Here is a 21,725-nt window from a genome sequence, read left to right on the forward strand (position 1 = left end):
CACCGACATCATCTTCTGAACTACCCTGGAAAATGAGCCAGAGAAGCTTAAACAGCCTTACATTTATATCCACGATAAAAGTGTGCTGTAACATAGTTCGTAAGGTATTATGGGAGTACACATTTATCAGCAACATTCTATCCTCCCAGATACTGTTCTGTACTCCATAGTGTTTCTCTTGTTTATGAATAAAACATGCCAATTAATCAGTGCTCAGAAATGCACACAATATTTAAGATGATAATTAAAGAAAGGGATGCGGCTTTTTATGTGATGTACACTTGAAGTATGAAATATTTTAAGGATTATTCTCCTCATAGGTTACCACTGTTTAATGTATTTAGTTCTACAGTATGGAGGCAAGCATTAGCTGTAAAATAAACAGCTAGAACTTGGGACCCAGTACACAGGACTTCACTCAGACTGTGGAAAAGTAAACAATGCTTAATCTACAGATTAAGAGCATTCAATAAAGTAGAAATCCTTAATTATTGCATGATAAAAATACATATTTGATACCTTTTCGCATTTTTGTAGCAATATCGATTCAATGTGTTTACGCTCTGTAATTGATCCTCTATATGCTATTTTACACTGGAGGTGTCATGTACCACAATCCCATCAACTATTCAAATGTCAACAGGAGCTTGCATACCAAAATGAAAGAGCAAGCATCTGAGCCTTTCTGTGTGGAGTTTGCGTGTCCTCCCACAGTCCAAAGACATGTAGGCTAATTGGAGACTCTAAATTGCTCATAGGTATGAGTGTGTGAGTGAATGGTGTGTGTGCCCTGCGGTAGATTGGCGGCCTGTCCAGAGTGTATTCCTGCATATCGCCCAATGCACGCTGGGATTGGCTCCAGCACCCCCCGCAACCCTGCTCAGCATAAGCGGGTTTGGATGGATGGATGTTGCTCAATATTACTGTGTTGTCCCTAGGCAATCTTCTTTCTGCAAAAAACAATACCACTGGATTATCTTCTAAGAAAAATATGCACCCGATGTACTTCTAGTAATAGTTTTGTTTCGAATGGAACTCGTTTTTGAAGCGCGAACAAACTTTTGTAACTATCAACCACCACAGATTTCACCAAATCCACCAAAACTGAAAAATTAAGGATTGCCACCCTAACAGATACAATTACTGTGACTATCATTAAACTAATTTTGTGAGATTAAGTGTTCTCTGCCTGTGTCCCTCTCGGCTTTATACCCGCCTGAATAAAGCAAAACGTACAAAAGGAAGATGTACTATCAGCTCTCCTTTCATAAAAAAGGAAAAAAGAATAACACCTTGCTGCTAGATTACACAAACAGCATACTATTTGATATGTCTCCTGCTGGGCTACTGGGTGTTTCATCTTGTTAAGGCACTGTTATTGTGCATGAAAAGGGCCTCGCAGTCTGGTATCGAATCCGGGCTGAGCCGGTGCCCACTGTGGCCGGCAGCCCAACAAGGCAACACGCAGTTTCCTTTAGTATCACCCAGGGATAAGAGGGCTTCAGTCAGCCAGGATGGGGGCAGCTTATCCCACCCCTACTGATCAATCGAACACCTGCAACTCTGCGTGTTAGACTGTACATGAAATGTCTTCCTCTGGATCATATCTGTGTGAGCCCGACTCAAAAACTGCGGTGTGATAAGAAGTGGTGGGGTCATATCACGCTTCACAGCTACAGCAGTGTGCACTGATAAATACAGCTGGGCATTCCACAACTGGGGATAAAAGGGGATAACTGCATAAAAAATAAAATAAGAGTAATCCCCTCTTCTGTGAATTCAATAAAATGCCCAGACCGTGTCCATGTTTCTGGGCAACGCACCTAAAAGTTGTTCTTGTCTTTCCCTCTCATTGCATCCTGCCTTATCACCCACATTGCTTTTCAGATGGCTTTATTGTATCTCATGTTCCCACGAATGGACATTCCCAAATTTAGACTCGAAAAAGAAACGTTTTTCCCATGGTTTCTAATTTCACAGTCTCATGACCAAGGTAATTCTTTGGAGTAAATGTGCTTAGTTGGATAACTGGAGTTTAGTGTCTTATAGGTTGAAGACATTAGATGTGTTTGGCTATTTCTTCCACCATTCATCATACCGTCATTTGTTTAAACATAAACATTATGTGGGTACTGCCTATTTCCAGTATCCTTCTGCACGGAAGTTTCTTAATTGGTTAATTCTGTGCCTGCATCTCTGTGGTCATTTTAATTGGTTCTCCACACTAGTCAATACCTTTTGAAGGCCACTGGATTTGTCAATATCTGACTTTATTACAGTGTGACACCCACACAGTTTATAGGTTAAATCAGTTACTTAATGTACTATAGCCTCTGTGACTTAAAGTAGTAGTTTGGTTGGTTTGGTTTGAATGCATCTGTTGCACCGGGCTTCAGACAGAACTCGTCAAATCAAATTTCTCAGCGTCATAATCCTGCAGAAGTGTTTTGCTTTCCCAGACTTCATTTTGTAGTGATTTAAAACAAGTGTAGCTGCTCTCCCTATGTGAAAGCCTGCCTTTTAAGAATTTTCTGAAAGGCCAGTGTGCTTTTAGCTGGTAACCTTTTGCCATAGCATTTTCCCCAGAAAGCTTGGAGCCTGTTTTTCTAAAGTGCTTCAATGCTCCTGAGCTGATACTTAAAGGAATCACAGGTCGCAGTTATAGCCTTTTGGCCTGGTTTTGTAGTTGCTGGTGTACTCTGACAGAAAATTCAAGAAACTCAAAGAAGTCTAATCCTTGTACTCATGCCAAACAAGCACTTGCAAGCTCACACAAAGAGACATGGCTGCTCATTTGAGGGCTTCTTGTCTATTACTTCTTGGCATTTTGGAGTTTATTTTGTTTCTCCTGTGCGCAGTCATTGATCTGAACTGACAAACATTAAAGCGAAACCTCGTCAAATATTAAAAATTGATGTTATTCATGACGTGACTCAGGTATTTCCTTATTCTCTTCAGCCTTTATAAATACAACTTAAAGCCTAGACTTGGCCATTTTCCTCCAGGCGACAGCCACCCTTTGTACCAGCCAGTGATTTTCAGTTGTGAGGGTCATGTAAAAATGGCTTTTACGACTTCACCAGTGCTTGCAAGGTGATGACATCATCATCAACACACAAAATGAAACATGACACAACTAGACATGGAACTCACAAATCCTTTCACCCAGGATGACTTGCTGCAAGTTCAGCTCCTGGATTGAGTCAAATTCTTTCATAACATTTGCTCACAAATAAAGAGCAAGTTTGTGAAAACAAATTAAAAGGTTTTTTTAATTATTTTTTTTTAACACTGCATTTATTTAGATGAACTCACTTATCTGGGTTTGTGAAGAATTTTACCACTAAACTGAATTATGCCTTAAGAACAAATTGAGTTCTACATCTTGAAAACAGCATTTTTGGGGATTTCTGAAACCAAACTCATTCAAATCAAGGGTAAAATTAATTGACCATGAAGTTCTTTTAAAGAAATAATACTTTGGTCTTATTTCTTTGGTCAAATTACTTTTTTAATTGATGGGATGGGCAATTAATACTTTGGTCTTATTTCTTTAAATAACTTCAAATAAATTTATGGTCAAGATTATTTTTTCTTTGAGTGAGTTCTCTTTCAGAAAACCCAGAAATGCTGTATTTTCAAGATGTTGAACTGTATTTGTAGATGTTATATATGCTGTGCTATGGATGCCATGGTTACCAGTACAAACAACTTTTTTTAAATGGATGGCTTGGGCAACAAATATGCAATATATGTAATATGAATATTTTCTTGCAACTTTCTGTGAGATGTGCCTTGCGATCTATTAGCGGTTCAGGTGTGTGCCACGCTACCTGCCTCTGTAGCTCATTGTGTCAGGTGCAGAGAAACATCTGCCTTCTTCCAAGCTGTTTGTAATTCTATCAAAATGTCAGGTCCAATGTCATTTTTTCTTTTGACAATTTTGAAATGACATTACCTGAAAATGATTTTTCTAAATTCTTTTCGATTTTATTTTGACCCGTTCCCTCTTGTGCGGCTTGTCATCATAACATAAGCAACAGTTGTTTCCTAAAACCAGTCAAACCCATTTAGCATTGCCTCTTGGCTTAGAGTGGGCTTTTGTACTGCAGTAATCACAATATTTATGGGCCGCATTGGCAGGTCTGGAGTGATTGGATTAGGAGGCTGGAGATACAATCTCACACAGCATGAGAGTGAAGGACATGCCCACAAACAGCTTCCTACTTCAAAGCAATATGAAAAAAATCCCATTAAAATCTTTTCACATTTTTTAAAACCACAAAAAAGAAAAAAAAAATCTCCTGAAAAGCAGTGATTAGACGTGGTCATGCTGCATATCCCTCACCATTAAATGTAATGGAACCCTGGGGCAGGTTATTACCTTTTTTAATTAATAAATTTACTCATTTTGAGTTAAATCATCAATAAATGTTCAATTTATCTATTTAGAGGTAGTATTATATGGGGACTAACAGAATGCTTTCAGATTAATGGCTGCTGAACTTTGGCAGTTTTAATACAGCATACCTGCAATGCATACCTTTTAATAGTGATTTATTTTCTCTCTGCAGGTTACAGAGGGGGGCACCATTAAGCAGAAGATCTTCACTTACGATGCCATGTTCAATACCAATTACTCTCACATGGAGGATTACCGAAGGCGTGAAGACCTTGTTTACCAATCCACTGTCCGGTAAGCTTCAAGACACGTTAGCCCGGTGCTGATGCCAAGCAGGCTCGGTTCTGTATTTATGTATCATTTCGTCTGTATGTCTTCTAATTTTTTGTAAAGACAGGTAGTGAGTGCACATTGGACCAAGTCCACAGGTGCCAGGCATATGAAGTAGGATTGATGAGGAAAAAAGGAATACCCACACTCCGTATGACATGCTTCAAAAAAGTAATGGTGCCATTAACGTTGGAACCATTATCTTTGCACCATTAAATTTGTTTCTGGAGCATGTAATACAGTGTGTCCGTCTGCAGATTTTACCAGGGGGTGTAACTAATTTTACCTTTCAGTACACCCTGTCTGTCCCACCATTGCAATCACACCTGAGCACTGGGACTGACCTGTTAGAGGGTTTGAGGTTCAAATCCTGCACCCTGCTCTCCAATTGGCCAGTTTGTTTTAGTAAAATCCCAAGTTGTATTAATTGACCGTAACCAAATATGCAAGCTGGGTACTGCAAGTCACCCCTCTGGACAGAGTCTGACTACCACTATATGCAAGTCAGTAATAATGTTCCAGAGAGTTCTGCGCCTGGATAATGGAGAGATTCTGTTGAACCCTTGGACTGAGACGGCTGTTCCTGATAACAATCAGCTGACTCTAGCCCAGTGGTGCACAAGCTGGGTCATTACCCAGGTTTCAGTCACAGGAGGTATCTGTTTAATCGTGAAAGTTACCCTGGATTTACACCAAACTCGGCATTCCTGCATCGCTCTTGTCAGAAGTAATTTATGTTCAATGGAGAGAAAGGCAACCCCACTACTGCAGGAAGTACTGCTACTCTGCCAGACTGCTTGCAATAATTGTCTTTGATGCTTTTGCTTGGCTAGGAAGTTCTTATTTGGCCAGCAGTTCACAAACTGTAGTTCGGCCAGCCAAACTTAGGTCACAGGGGATATCTATTTGGTCGTGGTATCTCGTGTATCTTACAGCAGCATTGCAAATAAATGTTAAATAGAAAAAATATAACAAGTTAAAAAAAGTATTTTTATTGTTTGAATTTGGTCGTGTATTCAATATGATCACGTAATGCCTGCTTTAATGTTGACAGGTGCATCATTCCTACTGCTCTCCACACTGTAAAAAGTTCATAATGATCATTTTGTTTAGTTTAGATCTTTTTTTTTTTTTAAATGAGTTCAAGTTATGCCAACTTACATTCATTAGTTCAGAAAATGTGCATTTCATTGTTAGAAAAACTCAAACTCAAAGAAATTTAAGTTTTCTGAACAAAACAACAAATGAATTTTAGTTGGCATAATGACTTAAAAATCTAAGCTAAGCTCAAAAAAAAAAAATCCAGTGAAGTAAGTTGCCTTGAAATTTTGAGTTCTCAACTTTTCTGTTTTTACCGAGCACAAGATAGCGCCAGTTCTGCCTAATTAACTTTATTGCTCTTACATAATAAGATAGTTACCGGCTTTAGCTAATCATCATAATCTGGTCTTTTTGTGCCTTTGACATCCAAGATTTTGTAAGATTATTGAAATATTGTCTGTATTGAAATATTAGCAATATTTATAAATATTAGTATTTGAAATTTGTTCAAAGTTTCCCACTGGAAAATGGATAAGTGGCTGATACTTCCCATTAAAAAGAGACTCACTGATGATGACTGTAATATTAATGAGAGGAAATGTTTTATCCTACAGTTTTCTGTCTGGAAGCTTTGAACACTACCCATACTATGATTCATTGATAAAGTCGTAAATTTTGTTAAAATTTTAATTTGACTATGCTTTCTGTGATTAATTGCTGGCTAATTTCAGTAACTTTGTCCCTTCATTTAGCCTTTATGTATTAAAGCATGGCTATTGTCAGCAGTTTAACAATTAATTATCAATTAATTGTTAATAATGAAAATGACATCAGTTTGGGTCGCAAAAAGCATGGATTGATATATTTAGGTCATCGCTGAAAAAGTTTCACACCTGCTCTAGCTCACAGGCCTGACCTGGGCTGGCAGGTCCTTATAAGCAGAGAATGACATGACAGTAAGCAGATTTTAAACTGCGTACACTAAGGAGACAGTTACCTTATTTTATTTAACAGGTCACTACGTACCTGAAGTTGAATCATTTTATATTTTAAATGACTGAATGCAAAATTAGTGTTTCAACACATTCACCAAAACTCCTGACTTCTGACTATAGTTTAAGCAGAAAAAATTGCAAGTGTTTTTTTTTTTAAATGCCTGTTTTATTGTTGTTAATGTGTGAAAATGCTCAAAGTCGCACAACAGAGAATGAGCAAATTCCTGTATAACAGCAAGTGATTTAACAGCATGGAATCTGCATCACCGTTTCATGAGTGTCTGCTTTCTCAGTTTTAAATGGGTTTTCAAACAACAGCTATCGGGTGCTTTGGTTAAATGTGAGTATGTATCTTTTATGACGGGTGTTTTGTTTTTTCTTCTTTTTTTCTGAGAGAACTGCCATGTGGTCTTGGGTGGACATGTGCCCCTCCACAAGGGAGTCCTCTTTCCACACTGCCTCCACTCAAAAACACGTGTACATGACATCATCTCCCCTCTCCTTCTCCCATTGGTCGTGCTATTTTCAGACTGGTGCAGTTTCCTGTTTTCCACATTTCAACCAGTACGTGATAACAGACACATGATCATATGCGCATTCACAGAAGTGCACACACATGTATGTCCACACGTGTTAACACACGTATGCATGCTGTGACATGCGCACACACTCACACACACACACACACACACACACTGCTGTAAATGTAAATTACATAAAGACCCAGGCTCGCAGGGGAAACCGTAAATGCAGCCACACTCTCTGAGGGATGGGCACACCATGATGACCTCTCTTTTTAGAGCTTCACCCCTCCTACCCACCCCGGCCTCCTTCCTCTGGGGTGTTTTCGTGCCCCGTTTGGTCTCGCTCCCCCCCCGGTCTTGCCCCCCTACCCCCCACCCCCCCGCCCCCCCGCCCCCCGCCCCCCGCAGCCCTGGAAGGCAGGCCAACACCTGACAGCCCCGGTGCACCTGGCAAATTGCATTAGCATTGCCGGAGAGCCCCGCAGCAGCGCACTGACAAATGTGTGCTGTTTGTAGCCGGAAACGACCGCTCTGTTCTGCTGAGCTGCTCTGGGTCAGCACAACCAAAGGGGCTACATAACTGGGGCTGGAGTGGATGAAATTACTGCTCTTCTGTCACACCGCCAAATAGATTTATAAAACCAGCTCTAATGTACTTGTAATATCTGGTTTATGGTCTGTGTGTGCGTGCATGTGTGCGTGCGTGCCTGCGTGTGTGCGAGCCTGCATGCATGCGTTCCTGCCTGCCTGTGTGCACGTGTGTGTATGTGTTGTTTTTCCGATGGCCACGGGCGGGAATCTTTATGTCTTTATAACTCGTAAAGATTTTTAACTTGTTACCGGTCACTGCTCTGCTCCTGAATTCCCCTAAGTTGTAATATTTAAATGGGAATCAGGGGCTTCAAGTGGGGGGTTATTTCTTTTAATGTGCCCCTTTTTTAATAGAATTTAAACTGAAAAGAAAATTATGTTAATTTCAGACAGAAGAAGCCATAAAAGAAAAGCTAATAAAACCATCTCCTTTTGGCAGAGCAGCTGCCATTTCACTGGTTTAATTCACAGCAAATCACATTTTCATCACACCTGAATACTCTGACCATTTTTCAGTCCACACTGAAGGCTTCAATTCATTGATTCTACTCACAGTGCACTTTATCCTTAATTTTGACAAGCAGGTTTTTAAGTTTTCCCCCTTTTGTGGCTGTCAGTATCATAATATTGTAGAAAAGAGAGAAAATTAACACATTCAATTGATTTAATGGCCTTTAAGCCTTCTCTTTCAGCACCATTGCAGGGGTTGTCTCGTCTGTTAGCTGTGACTGGTTATCATATGTCTCAGGTATTGGCACGTCTGGTTATTCTATGTCTCAAGTATTGGCATGTACTGAGCACAGATGATCAAAGATGAGATTGGTAAAGATGGTGTTTTTAGAACTTTCCGGACCCAATGCCTACTGCCTAATAGACGATTCATTCATTAAATCACGTTCATAATTAAAGCCAATCATACAATTTTTAAAAGTTATAGTTATTTTTTACAAACCACCTCAACTCTCACGAACCACGGGAACCACTCGTATAACATTCTGGAGAGTTCTAAGTTTGTTTGGGTTCGGCACAAATTTAGTCCAACTCTGACTGCCTTCGTCCCAAACCTTCAGTAATAAAATTAGTCAGGTTAATATTTTGTTGCGCAGCTCTCCAGAACATTGTGTGTCACATAAAATAACAAAAATGTTCAGCAGTGAACAACGAAACTCAGTTCTTTAATTGAGTTATTCAAGAACAAATCACATTGCAGTTATATTGTACAGAGGCTTAATGAGAGTGTAGGTATTTGCGAATCAAATCAAATGATTTGATTCAGCACCTCACAGTATAGCCTTGGTGCTCTCAGTATATATTTGTACAGAGCAGATACTGTATGAGGTTGTCGGAATGCGCAAACATGGCGATAATTCACACGGATGAATTCACAGCCAGATAAGACACATATTTGTGACATGACCAGTAGAATTCTGCTGGATAAGGATTGGTACTGTAGAGCTATTAGCTTCTTGGAGCAGCTTGGGGGGTCACAGTGCCCCCCCCCCCCCCGCCCCCAACAAAAAAATGACCACCCTCCCCTTCTGCACTCTAAACTTGGGCCTGCTCTGAATGCCGCATGATGCCACCGCTAGAATGCAAAGACAAATGTTCCCATTTGAAATGCATTACAGCGCCGAGTAAAAGCTCAGGTGCTCTACCTACCAGCTGCATCCCTCTCACCCCAGGAACTGTCCGTCACTGATGGCAACACAATGGTATCTGTATCGCGGCCTTCCAGAAATTGCGGTGTAGTCCTGGACAATTACTAGGAGCTGCTGATTTCTTCTCCCCCTTGCTCTCCCTCCACTCTGATTCCCTCTTCCACATTTTTTTCTGTCTATCCTATATTTCCCTAACCCCCTCTCCATAAAACCCCTCTCTTCCTTCCCTTCCATATGTTAATTCTCGTGACAAAGGATTACCTATTGCCGGTGCGTTATGGCCCTACCATTACACTCTCATTAATTGGTACTTGGAGGGTATGCCTTTTCTTTGTGCACTAATTGTAAGTTGCTCTGGATAAAAGCATCAGCTTAATGCCTACATGTAAATGTTATTTACAACATCTGCAAAATCTGTCTATCCTCACTGCGTTTGCTGCCCAGATCATTATTCAGGGCCCTTGTGCTGCTCTAACTGGATGGCTCCTGCTCTCTCCACACTGGCCTCCCTGCAGCCTCCAGCTCATTCAGGATGCTTCTCCTTGTCTCATCTACAATCAGCCGAAATGAAATGCATGCATGACCCCCCCCCCCCCCCCCCCAGCAAGCTTCACTGCACCCTCTTACCAGCGATCTATTACCAAACCTTACCCTCCTGCCAGGCCACTCCACACGGGATCCCCCTTCCCCTCCCTAAAGGGGCCCCGTTTCAATCAGGCCTCTTCTCTGGTCCGGCCCCCTCAGTGGTGGAATGAGCTCCCTACTGTTCTTCAGCGAGGGACAGCAGAGTGTGCTGCCACAGGCTGAAAATGCGCCTCTTTCTGAGCTCTGAGCGCTTCACGTGGATCTAATAGCCGCACCTGTGCCGAATCTAGAACCGCGACATCCCTTATCCTCTTTGCTTACAAATATTACTGCAATCTCCATTTCCCCGTCGCAGCAACCGTGGCGTCTAACTGCGTGTTGTAAGATTATGTATTGACTGCTGCTATCGATCATGACCCTGATGATTCAGCGCCCGCGTTGCTCATTGCCTATACCTATTTGTATGCGCTCGTAAGTCACTCCGGATGAAACTGTCTGCTAAGTGTACATCTAAATGTAAACCCGAGTGCATTCGTCATGTCTTTACTATCCACCTATGCTTTAAACCTAATCTAAAATCTAAAACTGTGTCCTAAAACCAATTTGTTATTTGTGGCACTGCATTCCCGGCCTCCCTCTTGCATCTGCTCGGGTGCTTAACTTTTATGTTGTTGGTTTATGTGTATACCACTTGTAAGCAAGTTCTGAGTTAACAGCTACTATCAGTTGTGACCCTAATGACTCTTGCCTAAACCTATATGTATGCCCTTAAATAAGTCACTCTGGGTAACAGAGTCCTAACTGTCTAAATTTAATATAAACATAAGGCCATGTGTATGGATGGAGGTGCGTGGCAATACTTGCGAAACCAGAGCTTTTGACCAAACCGTCACTCACGTAGAACGATGCCTCCATACCCCGATACTCAGCCTGATTTTCCCTAGTAAACATCTGCTTTTATAAACAGGATAATGCATTAACGTACAGGCAGCGCAATTCAGTCTCCATCAGTGCATCTGGTACGCAAATAAGCAGCGGCTGTCTAACTTAAAAACATTAGCCTCTCGCTGAACAGAGATTGAGCTACCGTATAAGCTTTTTACAAGCTGGTGGTGTTCATCTACCTTTTTGAAGGGCCACTCAATGCAGCAATTAACCTGTAAGATCTCCTAAGTGTATATACAGGGACATGCAGAGGGGGTGGCCACAGTGGCTCGAGCCGCTGCCCCTTTGCCCTCCTTGGCTGAAATGCCCCTCTGGACCAAATAAATGAATATTATTGTTGTTGTTGCTGTTGTTATTGTTGTAATTCAAATCACTGTTATTAAACCTAATTAAATCGCCATAGTCATTATAAAACTTAAATGTCAGGGGCCGTCTGGGTAGTGTAGAGGTAAAAGCATTCGCCTACCACCACAGAGACCCAGGTTCAATCCCTGGCAGCGATACTTCCGGCTTGGTCAGACGTTCCTACGAACACAGTTGGCAGTGTTCGCGGGTGGGAAGCCGGTGAGGGTATGAGTCCTGAACGTTGCATTAGCGACTCTTACTGGTTGGGCGGGGCGCCTGTCCAGCGGGGAGCGGATCTGAGGGAGGCAGCGTGAACCTCTGTGCGTGTTACGCTCTCCCAGTGAAACTCCTCGCTGTCAGGTGAAAAGAAGGGGCTGGCGACTCCACATGTATCAGAGAAGGCATGTGGTAGTCTACACCCTCCCCAGGCCAACAGAAGGATAGTCCATCGACCAGGACCGTGACACGCACGGGGAATTGGTATAACGACTAAATTGGGGAGAAAATGAATTTTTTATTTTGTGGCTTCATTGGATTTATATACCCTCTCTACTAATGCAGGCTATAAGAACATAGGAATACTTAATGAGGAGAACAGGCCTTTAAACTCATTTAGAGTTGTCACTCAAACAGGTCAGTGTATGATCTGCTCTCAGTGACAGGCCCTGTCTGTTTGTATCCTAGGCTTCCGGAGGTGCGAATCGCGGACAACGGGCCGTACGAATGCCACGTGGGCATCTACGACCGGGCAACCAGAGAAAAGGTTGTCCTGGCATCGGGGAGCGTCTTTCTGGATGTGATGGGTGAGTTCCTTTCATTCTTAAAGTGCTTGTACTGAGCCGTACGGTTGTGATGCAGTGCGGCGTTTCCTGGGTAATGCTCATGTGAAATGTAGGTACAGAAATAAGGGAAGGGGAGAAAAGAATCATGCCCCTCGGCAACCATCCCCTGTGGAGTTGAGAGGAGGGAGAAGGGGGTTGAGATTTTTCCTTCAGTTTTCAGGAGTTTGTTCTGCCTGTTTCTGCAATGTTTTTATTTGCAAGAATGTCACACAGAAGAAGAATGGAAGGGCAATCATTAGTGGTGCTGTCGCTGTGCGATAGCGAGCTATTTTTACCACAGTGAGACGGCTGTCTCTGTCTCTGTCTGTTTCTCTCTCTCTCTGGTTTGCCTCTTCCACACCACGGATTACCTCCATTGCAGAGGGACATTCTGTTCACTATTGGTCATTATGATTGATGATTAAGTGATTAAGCATTAGACTAAATTATGTTGGCTTTGGGAACTTGTTGTGCATTAAGCACGCACTGAATTTTTCACTTGGCTATTGCTATTAGGGTCACTGGTAATGCTTCAGCACATGATATAATATGTAACCTATATAAAACTACCATAAGCATGTCATAACCCCTGTCATAACCAGTCATGAAAGCTTAATCATGGCAAGCAAAATATCACTCTTCCAATGTATGTCGTGACTTGTAAAAATAACTAACAATATAATGACAGACATCTGTCAAGCTATAATACCCCTTTTTGACTGGATATGACAGGTTATGAGAGGTGTAATGTCAGGCTTATAACAATGTAAAGTAAACGTTATAGCATATAGTTCAAGTAAAATATTACGTTGTTGGTTATATAAAACTTTAACAATTTTTATATGAGTCCAGTAGGAATCAGATGTACTATATTAAAGCTGATTTAACATTGAACAATTTACTCTGTAGTGTACCAACCATTTCTAATTTTTTTTTGCAAAGTTCAGCAGTCCTGTGTGTAGACTATGTTTGCTCAGCACGGTACAATTAATAGATAATTTTAATTTTTGAGAACATAAAATGTTAAAATTTTCTGTAACTTTTGTATTCTGCTTTTCATTGTAAATCTGCAGTGAAGCAGTGCCAGATGTTATTATAGCAGATGATATTCTCACTGCTCAGACCATCACAGCAGGACTATCCCCGTCCCTTGTTGTTGTCGTCTTTGTCGTGTGATCGGCCCAGCGCTCACACATCCAGAGTGCCTGCCGAGAGTTTAGGGGACAGATACCTGCCTATGTTCTTTAATCAACACTGAGACTCCTGGCTGAGGCTTCCTGGGTGTTTGAAAATACAGCAGAGATGATTGTCAGTTTCCAGGTAATGAAGCAATAACTCCTCAATTACAGAAAAGGCCCACCTCTTGTCTGCGTTTCCACATTGCATCGTGATATTTTCCCTGAGCCTCTGTCTGGACATATCGGAGTGGAGATATCAGCAGGGCTGGCTTGTCTTTTAGAGGCGGTGAATGCTGCCAGATTGAGATAAGGCCCATAAGAGTAAGCGCTGAACGAGAGCTGAATGCCTCTTGATGTTAACTGTCCACACGTCCTCACACAGGACTCCGAGAACCAGTAATTTTTAAAGATTTAGGTCGCACGTTGTTTTTAAGGGCCTGTCAATGCTGCTCAGGCTGTCAGACCAGAAAAAAGTCTGCCGAAGTTCTGAGATTGGTGAAACGGCCTAGCTGTGCATGTCTGTCAGCAGTTTTTGGTGTCTGTCCTTGTAGATGTCCAGTGATTCAACAGGAAGCCATTTTGGTGTTCTGACCTCAAGATGTTTCAGAATTTTCAGTGAGTTAACTTACTTTCAGCTCTGATGACCTGTCCCTGCAGGTGTGCTTGGGCCAAGAAAGGCTTTAATTGTTCTTAAGAAACTGACATAGTGATAAAATATTTTTTATGAGAAGATTGGGCTAATAGCAGCAGCTAAATGAAGATCTGGCTGTGTCTGGTCTTCTTTCAATAGTCCTCCATTAAAGCAGGGGGGAGAGACCTATTGTGCTGTGGTTGATTAATATCTTTGCGGGAACAGAAATATGCATAACCCATTAATGTGCTGAGTTTCCTAAGTAAATGACACAGTATGTGTGAGAGAGAGAGAGGGAGTAGGGGGTAGGGAGAGTTAAGAGTTACTCAGTGGGAAGCCATGCAAGGAGACAATTTTAAATTTTCTATTTTAGACTAAGTCTCATAAGGAATTAGGAATAGGAATTTTAACTTCAGTAGGTTCTTGCCCTGGAATTCCCTCTGAAGACCAAACCCGCCACTCGTAATTTTTCTCTCCATTCCAAACTTTAGACAGTTGTGCTTTTTCCTTACCTGCCAGCTCAAGCAGAAGGTAAATTTCCACCGCCCAGCAGCTGTGATAATTCTTTGCTCCCTTGGTTTATGAACAACTCAGAAGGAGGCGGCAAGACCTAAGAAAAATGCCATATTTTCTCCACAGATTCACATTCATGCTGGAATTTTGGCTTTTGTCCCAGCAGGAGAGGAGTGGTGTGCTTTTTACCGCTGTAGGCTTGTATAAAAAGTGTTTATTCATGTGTGGAAGAGTCCGAAGGGCAAAGTCACATGCGATTTCCCCCGTGTGTGTGTGGGGGTTTGATCCCCTCTGTGGCACTTTCTCAGCTGTGTCCCCTTCTTTTTCGCTTATGCTCTCTGCTTTATGTCTGTCTGAATAAAGCAAAGATACTAAAAGAGGGTCTGCTTTCTTTAAAAAATGTTTATGAGAAAAAAAAGGTTTATTTGACCGTGGTGATGATGTTGGTGACAGAAGTGGTGGCTTCAGCATCTCAGAAACAGCTGCCCTCCAGGGATTTTCACACATAGCCCCTAGAGCTTACAGAGGATGATGCAATAAGCATCCAGTCACCAGCAGGTCTGTGGGCAAAAACACCTTTTTAATGAGGTCAGAGGAGAACGGGCAGACTCGGTCAAGCTAACAGAAAGGCCACAAATGCTCAAATAACAGCTGTTTACAAGAGTGGTGCGCAGAAGGGTTTCCCTGAATGCACAATGTGTTGAACCTTGAAGTGGATGGGCTACAACAGCAGAAGATTGGGTTCCACTCCTATCAGCTAAAAACAGGAAGATGAGGCTACAGTGAGCACGTGGTCACAAAAACTGGACAACTGAAGATTGGAAAAACATCACTTTTTCTGACAAAACTCAATTTCTGCAGAGAAACTTGTTGCCCAAACTGTTGCCACAAAGTTAGAAGTGAACAATTTTCTGGAATGTCATTGTATGCTGTAACATTAACATTTCCCTTCACTGGAACTAAGGGGCCTAGCTTAAATCATGAAGTTGGCACTTTTTGGGCCTGTACAGTTGGCACTGCATTTCGCCAAACCCAGATTCGTCCGTCACTCCAGAGAATATGTTTCCACTGCTCCAGAGTCCAATGGAGGTGTGCTTTACAGCACTCCAGCTGACGCTTGGCATCGCACGTGGTGATTGTGTACAACGCTCGACCATGGAAACCCATGAAGCTCTTGACGAACAGTTGTGTTGACATTGTTTCCAGAGGTAGTTTGGGACTCTGCACTGAGTGGTCTCTATCTGTGAGCTTGTGTGGCCTACCGCTTCACGGCTGAGCTGTTGTTGCTCCTATATCTTTCCACTTCCCAGTGACAGCACTTACATTTGACTAGGGCAGCTATAGCAGGGCAGAAAGTTGACAAACTGACTTGTTGGAAAGGTGGCATCCTATGATAGTGCCACACTGAAAGTCGCTTAGCTCTTCAGTATGACCCTGTCTACTGCCAATGTTTGTCAATGGACTGTGTGTGTATATATATATATATCTATGTGTGTGTGTGTGTGTGTGTGTGTGTATACAGTACTGTGCAAAAATCTTAGGCACCCTAGATTTTTAAATATAATATTTAGTATATATTTGGTCTTAGATGTTTATTTTTTGTTTTCTGCATTAGTGTGTCAGTAGAAAAGAGCAAATTTGAGATTTCCAAACATGAATTTTCCAAAAAATGAAATTTTACAGATACATTTTTGTATTTTGTTAAATAAAGTAATATTTTAAGTAATAGACTACTTTTCAGATAAAAACTTGATCAAGGGTCTCTGGGATTACCTGGAGAGCCAGAAGCAAGCGAAACAGCCAAAATCGGCAGAAGAACTGTGGCAAGTTCTCCAAAATGCTTGGAACAGCCTACCAGCCGATTTTCTTATAAAACTGCCGGACAGTGTACCTAAGAGAATTGGTGTAGTTTTAAAGGCGAAGGGTGGTCACACCAAACATTGATTTTATTTAGTTTTGAACTATTTACTGCTCTTTATATTATTTTTTCGATATTTATAACCTTTCATTTCATTATTTTTGAAAGCATCTTAGCTGTACAGCATTCTTTTTACAGGTGCCTAAGACTTTTGCACAGAACTGTATATATATGTACATATACACACACTCACAATAAATACTTAACACTGTACTTTGTTATATGCATGCATAGAATCATTTTAAGAAGAGTCTAATATTCAACTTAAATTCAATATGCTATGTTGTGGATGGCAACACGTTCTTGTTGGAAGTCTCTCTTCTCTCTTTGGTTCAGGAATTTCAATTACTCAGTTAGACTAATCACTTGATTAATTATATGAATTCAACAGAACCCCCCAGGGTCCTAGCATGCAGCCAGCCATGGTGCTGTCAGTCAAAGGGGTTTTTGAAGACGTCCATGGCAAATGACCTTGAAACAATGCTAAATTAGTTCAATTGAGCGAATGATTAGATCAATTATGTTAGCAGAAAGCCTCATTTGTAATGAAAATCAAGGCAATCCTTTGGCCCTGGTGGGCTGTACTTACGGAGCTTTTGGCATAATCATATCACAGTACATGAAGGCATTTGTTCACTCTTAATCACTGGTAATTTTAGTGCGACAGAACTACTTGGGGAAAGTTAAACAAGGAATGATAATATTATTTTTTTCTGTCTCATGTTCCCTATTTTTTAAATAAGTTTTTAAAATGCATTATATAGTGCAATAGCATTAGGTATTTTGCCTTACAAATGAGCAAAATAATCATAAGAATGGAATGAATAATTAAATGGGAGATTCTGAGTCCCATGTGTCTCGCATTTCCACCCAAGGTCTTATCCAGTGTCAGACCCCATTTTCTGAAAGTCTTGGCTGAACTTGCTTCAGCACCCTGCTCTTTCCATTGCCTGAGGGGTCTTTGGTCGAAGTGTTATAAAGACAGCTGGATTTGTATTTATGAACACAAAATGGAGTTAATGAGTTAGGACTGTTTGGGGATTAATTACCCCCTTCGGCCCACAAAAACCGGTATTCATTTCAATTACCGCAGGCTTAATTAAGCGGTTTATAGTTTTCCATTATCTCTCCTTTCAATGAGGCCCAAACCCCAGTCCCTGAGCCCCAAACCCCCTCAACCCTAATGCAATACATATCATATGGTCACAAATATGTTTCCATCAGCCCCTTTCTAATAAATAGGTCACTGCGCATTGCCCTGTGCACTCTATCGGGAAGACAATGCGTCACCTGACAGGATCCCCTCCGCCACTTCTGGAAAATGGGTTCTCTTTACTTAGTCTGAGCATAGCCTCCCATTCTGGGCTTGCAACTTAGTGGTTATTGGTTCAATTCCCAGCTGGGGCACTGCTGTTGATTGCCCCTGGTAATCAAGTAGTAATTTTATTTTCTGATTTCATTAGTTCTTTTACTAGTTGTTAAGTGGTGACCTCTGTTAAACTCATTGGGCCTCATTCACAAAACTTTTCTTAAATTATTCTTACTTTTGTTTTTAAAAATGTTCCAACAAAAAACAATATGGGATCCATGACGCATACTGTATGCAGACCTTTGTTTTGTGCATATCCCAGGTGTATGAGATGATAAATGCTGGCTGTTAATGTTGTGCTCAGTCCTGTTCATGTGTTTAGCATAAGGAAATAGCCATAAACAAAACAGATAAGAAAAAAATAAAAAATGTTCTTACACTCAGTTTACGATCAAATGTCATCATATACATGTTTTGTGAATGAGACCCATTATCTTTTAAAAACTTTATTTTAACATTTAAAAATGGCAAGGCAGTGCCACGCTGAGAAAAGTGAAAATCTTGCTTATTTTATTTTTCATGACATGCTGAGCTTTTGTTAAAAGATGGAATAGATAACACTGGCCATTTCAGGTCTGTAGATAGGATGTTATTCTCACCACAGGAGGCAATAGGCTTTTTTATTATAGCCACATCCAGTTACAGGCCATTGTTAATCTTCAAGCAGCTCTGCCATTTCTCAGTGATGGACCAGGAATGTAAGAAAGCCTCAGGCACATTGCAAGAATGCAAGAATCTCACCCCCCTCCAAATATCTCCCCTCCACCACCACCACCCAAAAATGTTGCAATCCGTGAGTGGAAACATAACTTATCACAAATATATCCTTTTTTTTTTTTTTTTTTAATCAAAACCACTACCACATGAATTTTCCGATATTTTATTAGAAATGGTATTTCATTTTTAACAAAAGATTTTTTAGGCTGTGGCATGACAGGTTCAATGTGGCAAACCCAAACTGAACCCCCCCATTTATGCCACTCAGACCTGAACATTCCCATAGAAGAAGCCATCATTTCAGGTATTCAATGTGACATTTTGGATGGCCTCTCTTACAAGTAGTGGCAAGTCACTAGGGGCACCGCCTGGGATTTTGGGCCCCATGAAAAGATCTCATGTTACGCCCCGCCACCCCTGGCCACCCTCATCCCTGCAGAATTACAGCACCATTTTTTGTGCGCCCCTGTCAGTCAGAGCTCGTGGAATCATCCTGACTTTACCCCCCCATGCCACCTTTGGCTTGTCTTAACTGTAATGGATCATATGAGAAAAGTCCATGAAAATGTAGAAAGTGGAAAATGTGTGGTAAATGTCAGGAACGGAGGGAAACGGCTAGATGAACACTGTGACACTGTGTGCAGGCTGTTCTGTGTTCGTTTCTGGGTAGATGCTTGCAAACGGAGAACACCAGACAACGCCTTACGAGGGGGTGTGCTGACACTTGGTCTTTGTCTGTGCAATAAAGAACTGGCTATGAGTGACCTTCAGTGTGTAATCTGTTCTGTGAAAACAGACACACATGCACACACGCACACCAATGTCTTCATCTCAGAAAGGAATAACCCGAGCTGAATTTTTGAGGACTAGCACGTACTGTTACTGTGTTGTTACTGTGGTGTGCCTTACCATGCATTACATTTATATGTGTTAGCAGTGGGTGTTACTCACAGTGCTTCAAATTGTCCAAACAGACTTTCATCTTCTGATGGCCACCTGCTTCCTTTTTTCTCTTCACCTCCCTGCTGCTGTACTCCACACGCAGGCCTTTGTTCCTTCTTTCTCTCACTTTTTTCTCTCTCACTCTCTAACCCTTTCTCTCTGCCCCCCTCTCTACCTTCTTGTCTTTTTTCTTTTTCTCTATCTCCAACACTCCCTCTCTCTCTCCCTCCCTGCATCACTCTTTTGCTCTCCCTCCCTTTATCTTTTTGTCCTTCTGGGGACGTTTCTCTGTAGAGGGACGCAGAAACACTCCACGAGGCTGTTATTGACAAAGGAATGTCATTTCCCCAGAGAGCTGACACTGAATAACCAAAAAAAAACATGTTAATTAGCGGGACCTCCCCTGTGACAACCTGTCTGCGCAACTTCTGAATGTCAGTGTGAGTTATGATGTGCCTTCTGTCAGTCAATCTCACCACAGGGGATCCGAGGACTTCCTGTTTGAAAAAGAAAATATGACAGGTAGTCTCTGTGTGTCTGTGGCATTACCACAACCCCAATTACATATCAGCTAGCCGGTGACGCCTCACCGGGGAGCAGAGGGCAGCCAAAAAACTTTTAAAAGGCGGAAGGATGAAACTAAAGTGGTATGAAGAATCTTTCTGTATTTCCTGTCAGGCAGTTTGATGAGTCAGAATGAGTGTGACCGAACCATAATATTGCTGTGGTTTCACCTTTCCTTTTGTCACCCATGCCCAATTTATTACCCAGTTCAGTGCCCGACTCAGTTCACATTAATCTCTTCGGGTTTTTTTTTTTTCTCCTTGTTGCTTGTTTAAATCGGTTTGTGTTATTTGTCCCTGCAAATAAACCTTCGGAGTTCACAGCAGGCACAATAAGGAATTCACACAGTCTGGACTGAAGTTGCGGCACATATGCTGAACCATCTGGTCTGAGAACTTCCCAGCACAATATACTCCTAATATAATAAAATAGAAAAAGGAAAGAAATAACAAAAATATATTTATTGTCAAGTATTGCATCGTCTGCAAGCAATTTGCAGATGCACAAAAGGTCACCCCTTACCTTCAGCTCCAGTATCACCCCTACATTCGACCCAGGACTTCAAATGAACATTGACTAGTAATAGTGAGAGTCTGTCATCATGATGGAAGTGATGGTTGGCTTGCATCGTGTGAGAAGTTCTGTACTTTCTGTTTATTTGGGGAAATGAAGGTATTAGAGATGTACTTGAACACCCCCTGAGTGAGATTTGTAGTTGTCGTAAGCAGCTGAAGTGCTGTGTGAAGCCATGCGGAGCAGAGATGATGGTCCTTAGAGGAGTAAATAGCCATTTTGGGGTAGAAATAAGACTTTTCAACAGCAAATTTGGTGCAAGACCGGTGTTAGGCTGTGTGTTAATGATGTTCTCAAGAGACTTGGCTGGCACTCATATTAGTCTCTGTGAACTGTGTACAGTCATGCATCAGCGTGCAAATGGTCTGCCTTGGTTCCCTTCCGAACATAAATGAAGGATATGAATCAAGTGTGTCCTGTTAAGGCACTGGTCCAGTGTGTTGATGAAACCCACAGTCTGCTATGGCACTGTTCTAGTGCATGGATAGGCCCCATGGTCTGGCTGCTGTTAAGGTACTGTTCTTGTGCATGGATAGGCCCCATGGTCTGGCTGCTGTTAAGGTACTGTTCTTGTGCATGGATAGGCCCCATGGTCTGGCTGCTGTTAAGGTACTGTTCTTGTGCATGGATAGGCCCCATGGTCTGGTTTTCTGTTAAGGTATTGTTTCTTGTGCATGGGTGGGTGCTACAGTCCGGTATTGAATCTGGACCATGCCAGTGCAGACTGTGCCTGACAGCCCTGCTGGGCAGCACACGATTGGCTGAGTCTACCAATGATGAGTTTCAGCCAGCAGGGATGACAGCAGCTCATCGCCCACCAGCAACCGCTGACTGGTCGATCGTGTGACTGAAGGTCCGCCTGTTGAGACTCATGTCTGTGAGCCCAGCTTGCAAACTTCAGCGGCTGACATCATCACTGTAAAACCAAACAGTATGACTCACTATTAAGAATAGAGTGCATCATAATTAAAATCTGTGAAATAGTTAGCCCAGCATGAACCAATTGAGTACACTGAGCTAGAATACTAGTTTCAATTGTCATGGGCTCTATTTTTCTGTGTTATGAATGGTACATTACATAAT

General features: G+C 41.8%; 1 protein-coding gene across 2 annotated transcripts in view; it reads left to right on the forward strand.

Annotated features, from left to right (window-relative positions):
- LOC118207238 (immunoglobulin superfamily member 21-like) overlaps positions 1–21,725 on the forward strand; it is a 176,686-nt gene that overhangs the window by 110,247 nt on the left and 44,714 nt on the right. For both annotated transcript variants that reach the window (XM_035380607.1, XM_035380608.1), the window contains exons 3-4: positions 4,575–4,696; positions 12,101–12,219. In XM_035380607.1, the coding sequence (XP_035236498.1) occupies positions 4,575–4,696; positions 12,101–12,219 (241 nt within the window). The remainder of the gene's footprint in view (positions 1–4,574; positions 4,697–12,100; positions 12,220–21,725) is intronic.

The sequence above is a fragment of the Anguilla anguilla genome, chromosome 11 (genome assembly GCF_013347855.1).
Source record: "Anguilla anguilla isolate fAngAng1 chromosome 11, fAngAng1.pri, whole genome shotgun sequence".
In the NCBI taxonomy this organism is placed as follows: Eukaryota; Metazoa; Chordata; class Actinopteri; order Anguilliformes; family Anguillidae; genus Anguilla; species Anguilla anguilla.